The following is a 17,294-nucleotide window of genomic DNA, read 5'->3' on the forward strand; positions in this document are numbered from 1 at the left end:
TAGCAGAGTCGATGAAGAGTCGATTTATACTCTTCTGAGGAGACCTTGATCCGAGTGTGGCCCTGTCGTGGATAGAGACTATGGAGTGAACCTTCTTCTATATGGCTTGCTCCGAGTGGGAGAAAGCAGAGTTGGCTGCTTTTCACTTACGGGACGAGGCTGACAATTGGTGGGTTACTCAGCGTTCCATCATCGGCGAGCAGAACATCACTTGGGCTAGGTTCAGAAAGGCTTTTGAGAGCCGTTTCTTCCCACGAGCTTATCAGATGGCTTGCTGGCAGGATTTCCTGAATCTGCGACAGAACTACCGGTCGGTGACAGAGTATAATACAGAGTTTGACAGATTGGCCAGATTTTGTTCAGAGCTAGTTGCTGAGGACCGTTCACATATGCAGCAGTTCATTCAGGGGCTGGATGGACATTTGCAAGTAAGGTTTGCCGGTCTTGGTAGCACATCTTATTTAGAGACGTTGGACAGAGCTCTCATGATTGAGTCTGCTCAGCAGAGAGCGTATCCGAACAAGAAAAGGAAGCAGACTGAGTGGACATCCGGACAGTTCAGTCAGTCCAAAACTTATCAAGGAGGGCGAAGAGCCCAGCCTTCGCATGACCAGCAGCGGATTGCTCCCCCTGTAGCAGCTGCATTTGGCATGCTCGGACAGGAGTACCCCAGTACTCCCATAGTACCCCAGAGCTCTGTTCCGAGACCTCATTATCTGACACAGGGACAGTATCAGCTGCAGCCCCAGCCATAGACTCAGTATCAGACACAGTCCCAGCCATCAGTACAGTATCAGTCGCCGCCCTCTCAGACTTCTCTGGCACAGTATCTAGTACCGCCTCAGTGGCAGGCTCCTGCCCAGACGCAGCAATCACAGGCAGCGTTACCACCTCTTCCTCCGCCAGAGACTGGGCGTATTCATGCGGTCACTAGAGAGGATGCATAGTGAGCCGAGGGATCCATTTTCCGCGGTACAATTTCTATTTATGCATTATCTGCTGATATGCTGATAGATACTGGTAGCTCACATTCTTTTATATCTCGTACTTTAATGCTGGAGATTGGTAGATTTCCAACTTTCAGACCCCAGCGACTGACCGTCTCTCTACCGTCCGGTGATACCTTGGACGTCACTAAGGAGGTCAGAGGTTGTCCGTTAGATTTTGGCAACCTGATACTTACGGTAGATCTTTTAGTATTGGAAATGGTCAACTTTGATATTATTCTTGGAATAGATTGTTTGTCCGCATATCATGCCACTATTGATTGCTAGACGAGGGTGGTCACATTCCGGGCATTATGAGTTTTTGGTAATGTCATTTGGGCTTACCAATGCTCTAGCGGTATTTATGGATTGTTGTGGTGGAGCATTGCTCCCACATGTTATGGATGGTTGTGGTGGAGCGTTTCTCCCACATATTGAGGATTTCTTGTGGTAGAACGTTGCTCCCACATATGTGGTATTTCCTGTGATGGAGCGTTGCTCTCACACTGGAGGATTTATTCTTTGGTGATTTATATTGTTGGTGATTAGATTTCAGACTTGTTATCGGGGATCTTATAGTTGAGTATGCTTGTTGTACGGGCATTATGAGTTCTAGGTTTTACCATTTAGGCTTACAAAGCCCTAGATGTTTTCATGGACTCGATGATTTCGGTATTCCTAGGTTGTTTGGATCAGTTTCCATTATCCTTGTTGACATCTTTTCACTTGAGGTATGTGATTTAATTTACCGTTCAGCATTTATACTCTTTACCTGTTGTTAGTATTTGCTGATGGTAGATAACGAAATTTGGGGACCAAATTTTTATTAGTGGGGGAGAATGTAAAATACAAAAAAAAATGGCGAATAATAATAAGGAAATTTTCTGGAATTTTTAAAAAAATTTCAGAAATTTTTCGGAGCTCGTATAGACGAGTTTACAGGGGTAAAAATGGGGCCAGGAAAAGCCTGTTTAGGCTACCTAATCTAAGTGAGGAAAAGTTTATTTATTTTTATTCTTTTCCTTTTCTTTTCTTTCTCCCCAATCGTTGTTTTCTCTCCCTCACTGCCGAACCCGACGCCGAAGCCCTAACCGCCGCACGCGATGGTTTTCTTCCCGATTTAAGCCGTGGCCGAGGTTTTTCAGCGCCTTCTTCTTCTCCACTTCGCCTCCCAGTGCCGAGTTCTTTCTCCTCTTTGTCGCGTTGCCCTCTTCTTCCCCCGACAGCCGCTCTTCCTCGCCGCACACCACGATCCCGACGCCACTGTGCGCCGCTCACCGCCGACGTCTTCTCCTTGCCGGCACTCGAGCACCGCCGACATCTATTGGCGCCGCCCTTTCTCTCTTGTGCCCTAGCAGCGTGGTCTCTCTGCACCACACCGGTTGCCAACGCCGATCAAGCCATCCAATCCCGTGCCCTAGATTGGGTTCACAGTCACCTCGCTCGCCGACGCACCTCAGCACGGGACCCTTTTTGACTAGGGCAGAGAGGGGAGCCTTAGTTCTTCCTCTGCGTGCCACTGCCGAGCCTCCCACGTTGACCTAGTGCCCTCACCAGCCTCTGATTTACTTGCTACCATCACCGGAGAAGAGGAAGTTAGGTAAAGACTCTTGTTCACTTCCACCAGAGATGTGGATTTAGGTAATTTGGTGCTAGAATTTCTATCTAGTTGGAGTTGGGATTGTATGTGCTAACTGTTTTGGTTTCGGCAGCAATTTTCTAACCGCAAGGTTTTCAGCCGTGTGTCAACAGGGAATTCTTCAACTTTGGATCAACAGTGGCTAGGATATAAGGTAAGGTGTAGAGCATTTGATATATGTTATAGGTCATGATTTTGATTCGATTATTTAGATAGATGATGATGTGTATATTAATTCTTGTGGGAAGAATGATGGTAATATGATTAAGGGTTTGCCCTAATTTAGGATTAGAGATTTTATTTAGCTATTTAGAAGAATTGTAGCTAAATAAAATGTATTTCTATTCGTGACACAGGACTTTGACGCGAGACGAGTATCTCGACGTCGTATTTGGACCGGATTGATCTTTTGTATTGGAGACGGGTACTTTGACTTTATGTCTTTTGATATGCATAGTAATGTCTTTAACAAATAGCAACGATTGTGTTTTCCTATCTGCTTCGATTGATCACTACCTGATCTGTTACATGTTTGTTTGTTATGTTGCTATGCACATCCTGTTAGTATTTACCTGTTTGTACATATTTATAGAGGTAGTGACACAACCATGTTATTCATCATGTTCAGGACCTAGGGTTTTTGATACCTTATCTGGTCTGTGTACTTTGATTTGATTCACTTTTCGATGGTACACATTTTACATATATATGGATTATTGCTATGCTGCTCAGTATTTTGTCATGCTTAGTATCATGCACCATTCGCATGATTGTATACTGCGCGATAGTCTGCTCCATTATTGTTGAGCACATCGCCAGTCTCATCACTGTCAGTGCTCCGTTGGTCCACTCAGGGGTAGTGTGACGCAGCGTGGTAGCACGTCAATTTGCTCGGTGGTGCTCCGCTGGGACGCTCATAGATAGTGTACTACAGCGTTGTAGCATGCCGAGATCCCTCCTCGTCATGGTGTACCGGGAGATGAGAGTATTGCGCTCCCCAATTTATGATTTGGGATAGGAGTATGTGTGTACTCCGACAGCATCGTCCATTCGGTCACTCATCAGGAGCAGTGATGGCAGAGTGCACGGTTGTCACATCCCTACCCACTCAGTCTCACCATTGTGTGTGAGATGGCTGACAACCGTCAGGGGTGACCATGACATTTGCATCATATGCATGATGCATTTATTACTTGTGTTTACTGCATTTACTTGCTGCATTTATATAGATGCATATGATTGACATGCATACAGGATTTATGACACTCTCGGTCTGACGACCCTGTTGTACTTATACCTTGGTCCTGGTTAGTACAGTTTTCTCCTGTTTTGTTTTAGTTGCATTTATCCTTTTGTATCAGGAGACTGTACGCATGATTAGTGTTGTCTGTTATTTTCTTTATTATGCATATCAGTTGATACCCGCTGAGTGTTGGACTCACACCCTCCTCCTTTGTTATTTTCAGGTTGATGCTACCCGGAGAGAGTTCCAATCGCTAGTCTCCTGCAGTCCACGAAGACGAGTGTTGCTCTTTTAGTTTTTCTTGTTATACTGTGTTTAGACTTATTCTGCTTTTGACATCTGGAACATCTGGACTTGTATTAATTTACTTTTGGATATTGCCTATGAGTTTTATTGGATTTGTTTTACTACACGCCTGCCTAGATGGCAGAAGAGGTAAGTTGATTTTATCGTCGGATTTGAGCTTTATGAGTGTAGTGGAGTAGGACATCGGTTTTGTGTTTTATGGGTGTAGTTGAGTAGGGTTGTTTTTGAGTCTTATTATTACTGTGCTAGTTTGTTAACTATTAAACTGCGTGGATGTCTGTGTGTTGTACTTATATTATTGTTATTGTTCCAGCCGTGTTGGCCGATGTATATGTGGCCTAGAGGGCATTGTAGAAAAGTTTCAGATTGTCCGTCGTACAGGGGAGATGCTGCCGAAATTTCTTCAGACAGGGACTCCCCCAGGGCGTGACAAATTTTTCCCTTCATGGTTTGGTTATAAAAGGAAATTTTATAAATTAAAATCTCTCTTATTAAAACATGTGGATGATTTCTAAAAAGGAAAGTTTTCTCTAAAATTAAAATCTTCCTTTCAATCTACAAATAAGGAAAGATATCTAATCTTTCTCTTTATATTTTGTAGAAAACTATAAAAGTAATTATTTAATTTTTAAACTCTTCTTTTAAATCATTGCTTCCACATAAGGAAAGATTTTAAACAAAATAAAAATCCTTTTAATATGATGTGGCCGGCCACACCAAGCTTGGGTTCAAGCTAGGGCCGGCCACACAACTTGGCTCATCCTATTTGCTTGGCCGGCCCAAGCTTGGGTTCCAAGCTTGCTTGGCCGGCCACCTTAGGATGAGTATAAGGTGGGTAAGAAGTGGGTATGTGGTGGGTATAATTCTCTATATACAAGAGGCTATGATAGGGACCGAGAGGAGGATTTGGTTTTGGTCTCCCGATGAAATTAAGCTTCCCGTGTTCGCCACGAACACCCAACTTAAATTCATCAATAATAATTCATACCACTAAAGAATTATTATTGAACTACCGCACCAATCCCAAATTATATTTTGGGTTCCTTCTTATTATGAGTGTGTTAGTCTCCCTGTGTTTAAGATGTCGAATGTCTACTAATTAAATGAGTTACTAACAACTATCTTTAATTAATATCTTAGTCCAAGAGTAGTACCACTCAACCTTATCATCATGTCGGACTAAGTCCACCTGCAGGGTTTAACATGACAATCCTTATGAGCCCCTCTTGGGGATATTATCAACCTTGATTACTAGGACACAGTTTCCTTCTATAATCAACAACACACACTATAAGTAATATCATTTCCCAACTTATCGGGCCTTTTGATTTATCGAGCTAAATTTTACCCTTTGATAAGTTAAAGAAATAAATACTAAATATATGTGCTTGTTATTATATTAGGATTAAGAGCACACACTTCCATAATAACTAAGGTCTTGTTCTTTTATTAAGTCAGTATAAAAAGAACTTACCTTAAATGGTCCTGCTCAATACACTCAGAATGTACTAGTGTAATATATTAGTCAAGATAAACTAATACCTAATTACACTACAACTATTCCAATGGTTTGTTCCTTTCCATCTTAGTCGTGAGCTACTGTTTATAATTTATAAAGAACCGATAACATGATCTTCTGTGTGTGACACCACACACCACGTTATCTACAATATAAATTAATTGAACAACTACACTTAGCATGTAGACATTTTTGACCAATGTGATTCTTTATTTCAAAATAAATGTTTACAAAAGATAGGTTTTTAGTATATACTCTAACAGGTTCTTTCATTGCCAAGAGAATCCTCACCTCTAAGACTTCATCCTTTGTCAAGTCATAGTTAGATTTAAGTTGCCAAGACTACATACTTAAACTTACACCGCCAAGACTCTACTTAGACTTTCACCTTTGCCAAGATCCAACTTGGACTTTGTTTTTGCTAAGATCACACTTAATCTTTCCTTATTATACCTATATCCTATACATTCATAATACATATCAAATACAATAATAATCCTAACTTAAACTTTTGTCCAAAAAATCAAAACCTAGGGTCATACAGATTGCTCCAATAGCTGAGACTGACGTCGTGTAACGCCCGAAAATTCTCAAAACTATTTTAGGAATATTCTATGATTTTTCTGGAATTATTAGATATTTTTCCGGAATTTTCCGAGTAGCGGAAGTAGCAAAAATTATTAGAAAAGTAAAATGGCTTTAGCGGGAATCGAACCCGGGACCTCTCGGGTCCGCTAAACCTTTAGTTAGCCTTAGTAACCGGTGAACCCAGCAGGGCCGTGCTGAAAGGAAAGGGAATCAATTATATTTATAATTGGTTTGGCCGAATTGATTACTTAGTATAAATAGGAAATTTAAGTTGGGGTTTGGTTTATTCTTAGAACTTGGTTCGGCAACCCCTCTCCAAAACCCTCACGCCGACGCCAACCCCTCTCCCCTCTCCTTCTCTCGGCCCCACAACAAGGGAAGAACTAGGGTTCCATCCCTAAGGTCCCAAGGTCACTTTCCGGTGACGATTTCAGCACAAGGACGTTCCCCTCCGCGAGTAGAGCACGTGGACGCGAGCGAGTCGTCGAGAAGTCGTCTCCACCGGAATTTCTAGCGATTAGATTTGTAAGAAATCTAGCACACAAGGTAAGAAACCCCTCTCCTGCAATATAAGTAGCTCTCGCGTGTTTTCTTTTATGCATTAGATTAGTTTTATTGAATTTTGTCAGCATATAGTGTGTATTTTAACTCTTCTCACAGATTTAGGGATTAGTGAGCATCTCTAGATGGGCCGAGCACGTGTATCCTCTGTAGATAGGGGTTTAGACGTTGCAGGGTGCCTAGAGGTGGTCTCCCTGATCGAGAGGAGAGCTAGAGGGCGCCAAATGCTCGACAAAATGCCTAGCACAGCCTTATGATACAGTGGGCATGTAGTTAAATGTCGTAGAACATGTTAATTAGCATGATCAGTTTTATTCCAGATTTTATGAGACTAGATGTCCAAATGGGTGGGCTCCCACAGTCGTCTCTAGGTTCATACAACCTAGTTCTAGGTTCAGATAACCTAGATTCAGCAAAATAGTATTAGCTATTTCAGTATTTTACTTTTCAGTGGCACTGTACTGGATTAGATATCCATTGGGTTGGGCTCCCATAGTCGTCCCTAGGTTTAGCTAACCTAGTAAACCTTACTAGATTCGGAACTTACAATCCCGGGTCTAGTTAGGGATGTGCGCACAGCAAGTACAGTTGCCAGGGCCCATCAGCAGCATGTGTAGTATTTTCACTTACTATATGTATATGGTTTTCAACCTTTCACAAATTAGTTCGTGAATTCAGTACAGTCCTAGCAGTAGCTCAGTATTAGCTTAGCTCAGTTTTTAGTATCAGCTTAGTTCTTCATTGATACCATGTGATTGATATCATGTTCAGCTTTAGATATGCCATGATTGTATGCTTATATGCCATGCCATGTTTAGTTTATTCAGTATACTTAGCATATCCTTTCAAATAGCATGATTTAAAATCATATTTGCATCGTATGCATGTTTTAGTGAGGTAGATGGTTTCTTACTAAGCTTTTTAGCTTACAGATACTATTTTCCTTATACTGCAGATACAGGTAAAAGGAAAATGGACTAGCAGTGGAGGTTGGAGGTCAATGCAGATCAAGATGTGTGTGGAAGGAACTGGAATAAAGATCCTAGGGATCTAGTTTTATTTTACTATGCATTAGAACGTGTTCAGTATGCATTAGTACTTATAGCAAGCGTTATCTTATGTTTCTGTTAGTTAGCAAGAGAACAGTTTAAAACCTTGTTAGTTTTGGTTTCCATATGTTTACATGCCATGAATTAGTATTCTATGCCTTAATCATGTTTAGTATGTTAGCCATTACCTAGTAGAATGTTTCTCTTAGCTTTTATAGTGTTGTGTAATGACTTTGGCACGCATCAGTGCTGATATCAGGGGCCTGATACGAAATCAGAAACCCCTGATCGGTCAGCAGACCGATCAGGGAGTCTCTAATCGGTCGGTAGACCGATCAGGGACTGTTCGTTCCCTGATCGATCCGTGGATCGATCAGGAGCTGGGCCGCGAAAAAAATGGCTCACTGATCGGTCAGCAGACCGATCAGTAACCATTGATCGGTCTCATTGACCGATCCAGCAGCGTACAGGATTGCAGTGTAGTTTATGGATCGGTCGGTTGAACGATCCGGAGTTTCCTACCATGCCAGTTTCAGTAGATCGGTCTGTGGATCGATCCGAAGTTTATTATCAGTTGTAAACACCTCCCCTAGCATGTGTACAACTCCTAGGTACACTCAGAACACTAAGTTAAACTTTACAGCATTTAGTTCAGTAAAATTTTAAATTAGCTAGTTTTCATTCCGCATTAATAGTCCAGCACAGTATAATGTAACAATCGGCTTCGCAGCCTAGCTAGTAGGAGGCGGGTCGTTACACGTCGCCTCTCCTCTATCCTCTCAGATGTTCTTCCGTCTACGACCACACATGTCTGGTGAAGCTGGCTCTGTCGGATCTCCCCTCGCACCACCTCACTAGTCACCAACAGGTGAGGGCACGTCCTTTCTGCTCAAGCTGTCAACCAGCCATCATTTCCTCTTGTTGAACGCACACTGCCTCCTCTAAGTGTCCCTCGACCTCTCCTTTCTCGAACGCTGACAGCACCCCATATCTCCTACAGGCGAGGCTCTGCCACCTTTGGCTTGACGACATCCACAACCCTTTCACCATCTCTGCTCCCTCATGTCTCATGCCATTGCGACCTATACAATCCCTAGACTGCAGTTGTCGTGCACCACCTGCGGTGCTCCGTGATGATTCGGCATCTGACGACTGCCACTTCCATCAGCAGAGATCCGACCATTGTTGTTGCCACTGCCGCCACCACCCCTAGTACAGATCAGGCCACTGCCACCGCAGACCTTGCTGTCGTTGATTTGACTGTGTTTCGCCTTTACTATGTTCCAACTTTCGTGCCACTGTTGTGTCCCGGCCTTTGCGTCATCCAGCCTATAAGCCACTGTTGTGTTCCAACCTTTGAGCCACTACTATGTTCTGGCATTGTAGCCATCTGGCCTTCAAGCTATTGCTGTGTTTCGGCCTGGGAACCGCTATCATACTTCTGGAGCGCTAGTTGCTGTTATGTTCCGACCCTCTGGTCTTTTGACGTTTGAGCCATTGTTACGTTCTTGTCACTAGATCCCTCTAGCCCTCGGCTCCGCACCTACCTCCAGCTCCATGTCACCTCTGGCCTCCTAACTTCGTGCAGCCTCCGACTCCATGCCAGCACCTCCGACCTACTCTTGTAGGCCTAGTATGCTGTTACATTCAATTTTTATGTACTTCATTATAGTACTTTCTATTTGCTTGATATACTTTATTAGAGATCTGACTTGATCATCAGAGTGGAAGGTTGGAGCAACACGACCTCCCTCTAATGCTCCATCTACCTTTCTTGTCTTATAGCAGCTTTGCAAGCACCATTGACGAGAGACTTTAATTTTGGCACCTTTGGTCTCCTGCTCTTGGTCCTTTTGGAGATCCAAAGATTCAGTCAACCTAGAAGGTATGTCACCGCTTTATAATAGGATCAGATATGAACTTTATATGTTTTAGATAGTTCTATTTTTTTATTCAGTAGTTGTTTGATGAAATGACAAGACGGACGACATTGGAGAAAACTCGTCGAGATGGATATGAAGAAGCTAAGGATAGATGAAAGATTAGATTTTTTTATAGGAAAAAAATAAGGCTATGCAAATATTTGATCAAGTTACTTATTATTGTCGTCTGCATAATTATTATTGATGTATACTACTAATTATTATTTTATCTAAATTATTATATTTTTCTTGTGTATTATTATAAAACTTAATAAAAATTGAACCAAAATATTTGGGGTGATAATTGGATGTCCTTTCAATGCACCATATCCCCGGGACTTTCAATTGTAATATGAAGATATTAAAAGAAATTGATGTGTCTGCCCATTGTCATACAGTGATGCAGTTGATTTAAAATTTATTAATACCAATTTAAAATATAAGAAACATCAATGTCTATAATAAATCGGTTATGTGTGCATTCTTTTTCAACACCGATATTGCAATTTCGTACTTTTTTTTAGCAAGTTTTTTTTCCTCAAACTTTACTCCAAAACTGGACAAATCTTTAATTCTTCAAATTGATCATTTACTCAAAAGATTTGTTAAAGTCGTTCTTTTAATGATGAAGATTGTATATTTTTGCATTTACCTGCAAGTCTACAACAATGTTCTTTATTACGAACTAGAAGTACAAAAGATTTTTTACGCATGCAAATTCTATGAGAATATCACTCATGGAACATCAATGGAGCTGATGAGAGATCGATCCTTTATTTCAAACTTAAACTTTATTGAAGAAGAAGATAAGGATTTAGAATATTTTGGTGACGCTGGAGGCTCCGTCGACTATGAGATTGTGGCCGCTCACGAACCTTGACTCGTCGCTGGCCAAGAACAACGCCGCCTCCGCTATGTCCTCCGCCTTGAGCGTTACTCCCTTCAGAGCTGAGATCATCTCTCCCAATGCCTCCAGCTCCTCCTCGTTCGCCTGAAACAGTGACACGGTCATCTGCGTCGCCACCACAGACGGCGACACGCAGTTCACACGCACCCCGTTCTTGCCCAGCTCCGCGGCCGCGCTGCGCGCTAGACCCAACACCGCGTGCTTCGAGCACGAGTACACCGGGTGACCCAGCGCTCCCACCACCGACGCCAAGCTCGCAGTGATTATGATGCTTCCGCCCCGTCCCGCCGCCACCATGGCCCGCCCCGCGTGCTTGGTCCCCAGCAGCGCTCCCAGCACGTTAACCCCCATCACCCGATCGAACACCGCAGTCGTGTCGTCCTCGCCGAGGATGCTGCTGCCGGAGGGGTCGACGATGCCGGCGTTGTTGAACATGATGTCGAGCTTGCCGTGGAGGGAGATGGCGGTGTCCACGGCGCGCATCACGTCGGACTCGAGGCGGACGTCGCAGTGGACGTAGGAGGCGACGTCGTCGGAGCCGAGGCCGGCGCAGAGGGTCTTCCCCTTCTCGTCTTGGACGTCGGCGACGATGACACGAGCACCGTGGCGGACGAACAACTTAACAGTGGCCTCGCCGATGCCACTAGCGCCGCCGGTGATGACGGCGACTTTGCCTTCGAGCCTGATGAATCAATTAAATCAACAATACAATCGATTAACTAAAGCGAAAGAAAACACACACAAATTTAACAGATTAAAAGTAAAGACCTCCTCTCCATTGAAGATATCTTAATAATCTCCAATTAAATTTTGTTGATTCTTGATTGATCCCTCTTCTTCAGTGTTTATATAGACCGTGATATGAGAAGGTATCATCCTCGTGGGAATTATATTATTCCACACTTTCAAATATTTAAATCTCCATTTTACTATTTCTTGACCATTTAAATGTAAATATCGAATAAGTTATGAAATTAACATAAGTCACTATCTTGAAAAACGTTAGCAACATGGATAATACGAAAAATGTTATATGATCCACTTGAAAAACGTTTAAAAGCAGATTTTAAAGGCAAACCGTTTTCACATGGATAATACGAACCTGGAATAAACAATTAGAGGGCTATTATTGGTCCCATGTCTAGATACAAAGACATTTCTTTCTCTCAATAAAATCTAAATTCGAGAAGTTTCTTTCCTTTATACATTGTTGGAGAACTTTTTACTAAAAATATTTATTTTTTTATTTAATTTTATGATAAAATTTATACATTTTATTATTGATAATATATGGTATATAAATATGATTACAAAGTGAAAAATAAAAAATACATAAAATTAGAAAACATATAAAATACTATAAAACAAATAAGTATTTCCTAATAATAATTATTCTCTAATAATTAGAAAACAAATAAATATTTTCTAATAATAATTATTCTCTAATAACTAGGAAACAAATAAGTATTTACTAATAATAATTATTTTCTAATATGCTCCCTCAAGATGATGTCCCAGAAACGACATCAATCTTTCTATAAATAGCAAACAACCGAGGTCGAGAAAGTGACTTGATAAGTACATCAGTCAACTGATCCTCAACATGAATATGAGTAACTCGTAGTTCGAAGGTCTGCTCCAGATCATGAACAAAGTGATAGTCAATAACCAAATACTTCATTCGAGAGTGAAAAAACAGAATTAGCTGAAAGATAGGTGGTGCCCAAATTATCAATGAAGAGAACAACAGGCGTGGTAACCGGAAGAAGCAAGTCTGTCAAAAGTGACTTAATGCATTGTATCTCAGATGTCGCAGAGGTAATGGCGTGATATTCAGCCTCAGTGGAAGAGCGTGCAACCGTGCGCTGTTTTGTAGATTTCTAGGAAACCGGATTAGCACATAAAAAATAATAAATGTACCCGTATAACATCGATCATCTGGATCTCCTACTCACTCCGCATCAAAGAAACCATGAAGAGTAAGAGGTGTATCCGCAAGAAGACAAATGTCAAGATCCCTAGTACCATTGAGATATCGAAGTAGACGCTGCACAGCTCCCCAATGCGTCTCTGAAGGAGCATGCATAAACTGTGAGAGCTTATTGATCGCAAAAGAAATATCAGGACAAGTCATACGGAGATGTTGTAAGCTCCTAACCACATGTCGGAACTTAGTGGCATCAAAAAACAAAGACTCATCATGTAACGTAAGACGAGAGCTAGCAACAATAGGAGTGGAGATCGGCTTGGAGTCAAGCATGTGGTGTTTGGAGAGAAGATCAATGACATACTTTTGCTGAGATAAGAGAAGACCACTTAAGGTTGGGCAAACCTCAATACCGCAGAAGAGGGAAAGAGCCCCAAGATCCTTAATCACAAATTTTGTATGAAGTTTACATACTATGACGTTAACAGAAGAAGCATCACTCCCTGTAATGATAAGATCATTAATATATACAAGGAAATAGATAAGAGTACCATCCCGAAAATAAACAAATAAGGAGGTGTCAGCTCGAGATGAGACAAAGACAAGAGAGACCAAGAAAGCGTGAAGCTCTAAATACCAAGCGCACGGAGCCTACTTCAGGCCATAAAGCGCCTTATGCAAATGACACACATGATCCAGAAACTCAGCTTTCCACATACCCGAAGGTTGCACCATATAAACCTCCTCTTCAAGGCGACCATTAAGAAACACGTTGTTGACATCAAGTTGGCGGAGACACCACCCCCGATTCATAGCTAGACTAAGAACAATGCGTATTGTTACTGAATTAATAACAGGGATGAATGTATCATGAAAGTCAACACCAGGACGCTGATGAAAACACTTGGCAACAAGCCGAGCCTTATACAGATTAATTGAGGCATCAAAATTACGCTTAATGCGAAACACCCACCTATTACCCACAAGATTTTGGTCTGGTGAAGGTGGGACAAGAGTCCAAGTTTGATTACGGAGAACTGCATCATATTCTTCATGCATGGCTTGTACCCAATTTAGATCTTTGAGCGCCTGTGTGACAGAGGAGGGTTCACAGGGTTGTGGAAGGCATTTTTGGATTGGGTTTGTAGATGACATTTTTGGAGAGAGTTTACATGAGATGTTGGTTTTGAGAAGCGAGAGGGGGAGAGAGAGGCGGTGGGCTAGAAGGTCGGTCGCCACTAAGCAGCGTGGATGACCCGACAACAAGAGGCAGTGATGGCGGCGGCGACGATGATAACGGTGAAGAAGTCAGTTTTGGCTGGCTATGGCTAGTGGCAGGTTGTGGAACTGGTGCCGGAGGGTTCCACGAGAGGACTGGTGCAGCAGAGAGCTCAGAATCAATGTCTATTACTATGGAATCCAAGGAGGAGGTGATGGCAAATGGAAAAACATGCTCCACAAACTTAACATGACGAGATACAAAAACTCTTTTGAGAGTGACATCATAGCACAAGAAGGCACTCTGGGTGAGAGAATAGCCAAGGAAGACACAAAAGGTTGACTTGGGATCAAGCTTATGGTGAGAGTAGGGGCGCATCCACTGAAAGCATAGACACCCAAAAACTCAAAGCTTAGAAAGATCAGGAACGGTGGTGAACAATTTTTAAAAAGAGGATATGTGGGAAAGACCAACCTTAGGCATGCGGTTTATCAAATAGACTACCACAGCAAAGGCATAAGGCCAGAAAGTGAGTGGAATAGACGCTCTATGCAATAAAGTGAGACCAATTTCGATAATATGACGATGACGACTTTCAGAGTATCCATTGTGTTCATGAGTGTATGGAGGAGTGGTAAGGTGACTGATACCATGAGTAATAAGAAAGGAGCGAAGAGCTAAGAATTCACCTCCATTGTCAGTGAAGAGTATTTTGATAGTCATCGAGAATCAATTTTCAACAAGAGTTTTAAATGCAATAAAGGTAGAGTATACATCCAATTTTTTGCTTAATGGATAAAGTCACATATACTTTGTAAAATGATCAACAAAGATAACATAATACTTGAGTCCATCAAATGATGATATAGGAGATGTCTAAACATCAGAAAAGATAATACCAAATGAGCATGAGACGAAATACTAGATTTATGAAAGGGCAATTTATGACTCTTATTAATATTACATGAAGTGTATGAAAAATTAGACAAAGTATCCACAGGAAACAAAAGACCCAAGGATAACAAAAAATATTGCAAAACATCTAATGACGGATGACCTAAATGACTATGCCATAAGGAAATAGATAACGAGATAGACACAGAAAAGGAGGAAGGGGATGATAGTGGAGACGCAAATTTTGGCCAGTAATAGATACCATCTGTATGGACCCCGCTGAGTAGTGACACTCCCATACGACAATCCAACACCTAAAAATAGGAATCAAAGAAAAGAAATGTAATAGGATTAGTAGCATAAAGTGCAGCGACAGAAATTAAATTTTTTTGACATAAATGACACAAATAAAACATAAAGAAAACTAAAGGGAAAGATGGAGTGGAGAAAGAGAAAGAACCAGTGTGTGTAATGGCTAGTCTAGAACTATCACTAATGATGATGCCATCATTCCCAGAGTAAGGCTCATGCAACGAGAGAGTAGTGAGATCAGTGGTGACATGATGAGAGGCGCTAGAGTCGACCACCTATTCCTAAGAATCAGACGGAGGTGTGAAATGAACAGTAGCGTGTGCAAATGGTGCACTATACGTTGGATGTGGAGCACGCGGAGGAGTTGGCGGAAGCAGAGCAAGCATGGAGGCAGTCATATGACCACACTGGCGAGTAGAGTGATCTTGAATACCACATATATGACAGATCTTAAGATAATGATTGGGACTATACACAGCAGGATGTGCAGGAGAATGCGCAAACAACCCAGGAGTAGATAGGCGCCGGTGATGGGGCATCGACGGAATCTGCTGGAGACCACTATGATAGTTTGAATACCAATTATGAGAATTCCCTACTAGAGCCACAAGAGCAGTCATTGGCGTCAAAGATGGCGATGGTGTCGAGACTTTTAATTGGGCTTCATAGTTGAGGAGCTGCTCGAATAGCTCATCAAAGGTAATAGAGACATCACGAACTTGTAGAGCATGTGAGATATTGCAATAATCATGGCTAAGACCATTCAGGACATGAATAGAGAGCTCATCAAAATCAACTTTGACATTCATAAGCGCAAGAGCATCAATATTTCTTTTGATGTCCTGCATATAATCATTGATAGATCTATTACCCTGTTGAAGGCTAGCAAGATTTTGACGATGAGTCATAATCCTGCCATGTGAGGGAGCAGCGTAGGTTCTCTCCAGCATCTGTCATGTGTCTCTAGATGAAGTTGATGAAGAAATAAACTGCACAAGAGTAGGAGACATCGAACCTATAATAGCGTTGAGGAGAAGTTGATCCTGACGGAGCCAGAGAATATGATTAGGATTCACCTGAGGCAAAGTAGCGTCTGTAGGCGTTATTTGTGCAGGGAGGTAGGGACGTGAGCCATCAACAAAACTCAGTAAGTAATATCCGAATAGAAGAGACGTGAACTGCAAGCGCTAGGACTATCTTATCTTATCTTATAGAAACCTAAGTCAAATAGCTCTTATTTCTAAAATAAAACCCAAGACTATAGAAGAAGTCTTATCTGACCCAGATTGGATAATTGCAATGTAAGAAGAACTAGCCAAATTTGAAAGAAACCAAGTTTAGGAACTAGTACCTAAACCCATAAATAAATCCATAATTGATACCAAGTGGATCTTTAGAAATAAACTAGACTGATCCTGTCAGAAGGCTGAGGAGATGGCGCACTGGCTCAGGTGGATAGTTTGTTGTCAAATAATTGATGCTTCGATCTGGGATGAAGCTCCTTAACAATCCTATGCATAATCAGCGGATCTAACAAAACGTTAGTGACTAAAGACTAGGAAGGGGTCCCTGGTAAGGCCCTTCGATGCTCAAGTTAGTACAGTTTTCTTGTAAGTGGAAGAAGAAGAATTGTAGTGGATGCGCCAATGAATGTTTCAGATGTAAAAATTATGTACCTCACCAACGGAGAAGACCTCCTTTTTTTTATACCACCTCTCACGATCTCCGTGACTATGAGGTGGCATCATGCGTTAGAGTTTGTTAGGTAGTTCTCTGAAGAGCTTCCAAGGAATCTTTTTTGTACCCATAGATGTACCTTTCTTATCGTTTATAACTTAAAATTTTTCTAAAGTTGTTGGAGGGAGATGTCGTTATTGATGAATCATCAATGAGAAACCAGATAGACATCCGAAGGAGTTTCCAAAGGAATATTCCTCGACAACTATGTTAGGTTGTTAAAATGTTGTCAGTTGTTTGTCTGTTGAATATATTTCCGTCGGTCCGTAAGGTCAGCCGTATTGCTTGTCATTGTATTAATTTGCCATGTCATATGTTAAATACTACAAGGATCTATAATATAGTGCCTACAGTGTGTCAAAGCTTCATTCAAGAAATTACATCGCAGATTATGCATGTTAGAGCTTTATTTTAGAGATAAGATGACATTAATTAATTAAAATCTGGTCGACCTGTACCTGACCGAGTGGATATGCTGAGTTTTC

At 41.7% G+C, this 17,294-nt stretch overlaps 1 protein-coding gene across 1 annotated transcript; it reads right to left on the reverse strand.

The window, feature by feature from the left end:
• Window positions 1-10,568: 10,568 nt before the first annotated feature.
• On the reverse strand, window positions 10,569-11,621 carry LOC122047721 (momilactone A synthase-like). The gene is made up of 2 exons (XM_042609210.1): window positions 11,489-11,621; window positions 10,569-11,402 (listed from the first exon to the last, which is right to left on the reverse strand). Exons 1-2 carry the CDS (start codon window positions 11,497-11,499, stop codon window positions 10,628-10,630), a joined length of 786 nt encoding a protein of 261 aa, XP_042465144.1. The 5' UTR covers window positions 11,500-11,621; the 3' UTR covers window positions 10,569-10,627.
• Window positions 11,622-17,294: the final 5,673 nt, after the last annotated feature.

The sequence above is a fragment of the Zingiber officinale genome, chromosome 1B (assembly GCF_018446385.1).
Source record: "Zingiber officinale cultivar Zhangliang chromosome 1B, Zo_v1.1, whole genome shotgun sequence".
Classification (NCBI taxonomy): domain Eukaryota; kingdom Viridiplantae; phylum Streptophyta; class Magnoliopsida; order Zingiberales; family Zingiberaceae; genus Zingiber; species Zingiber officinale.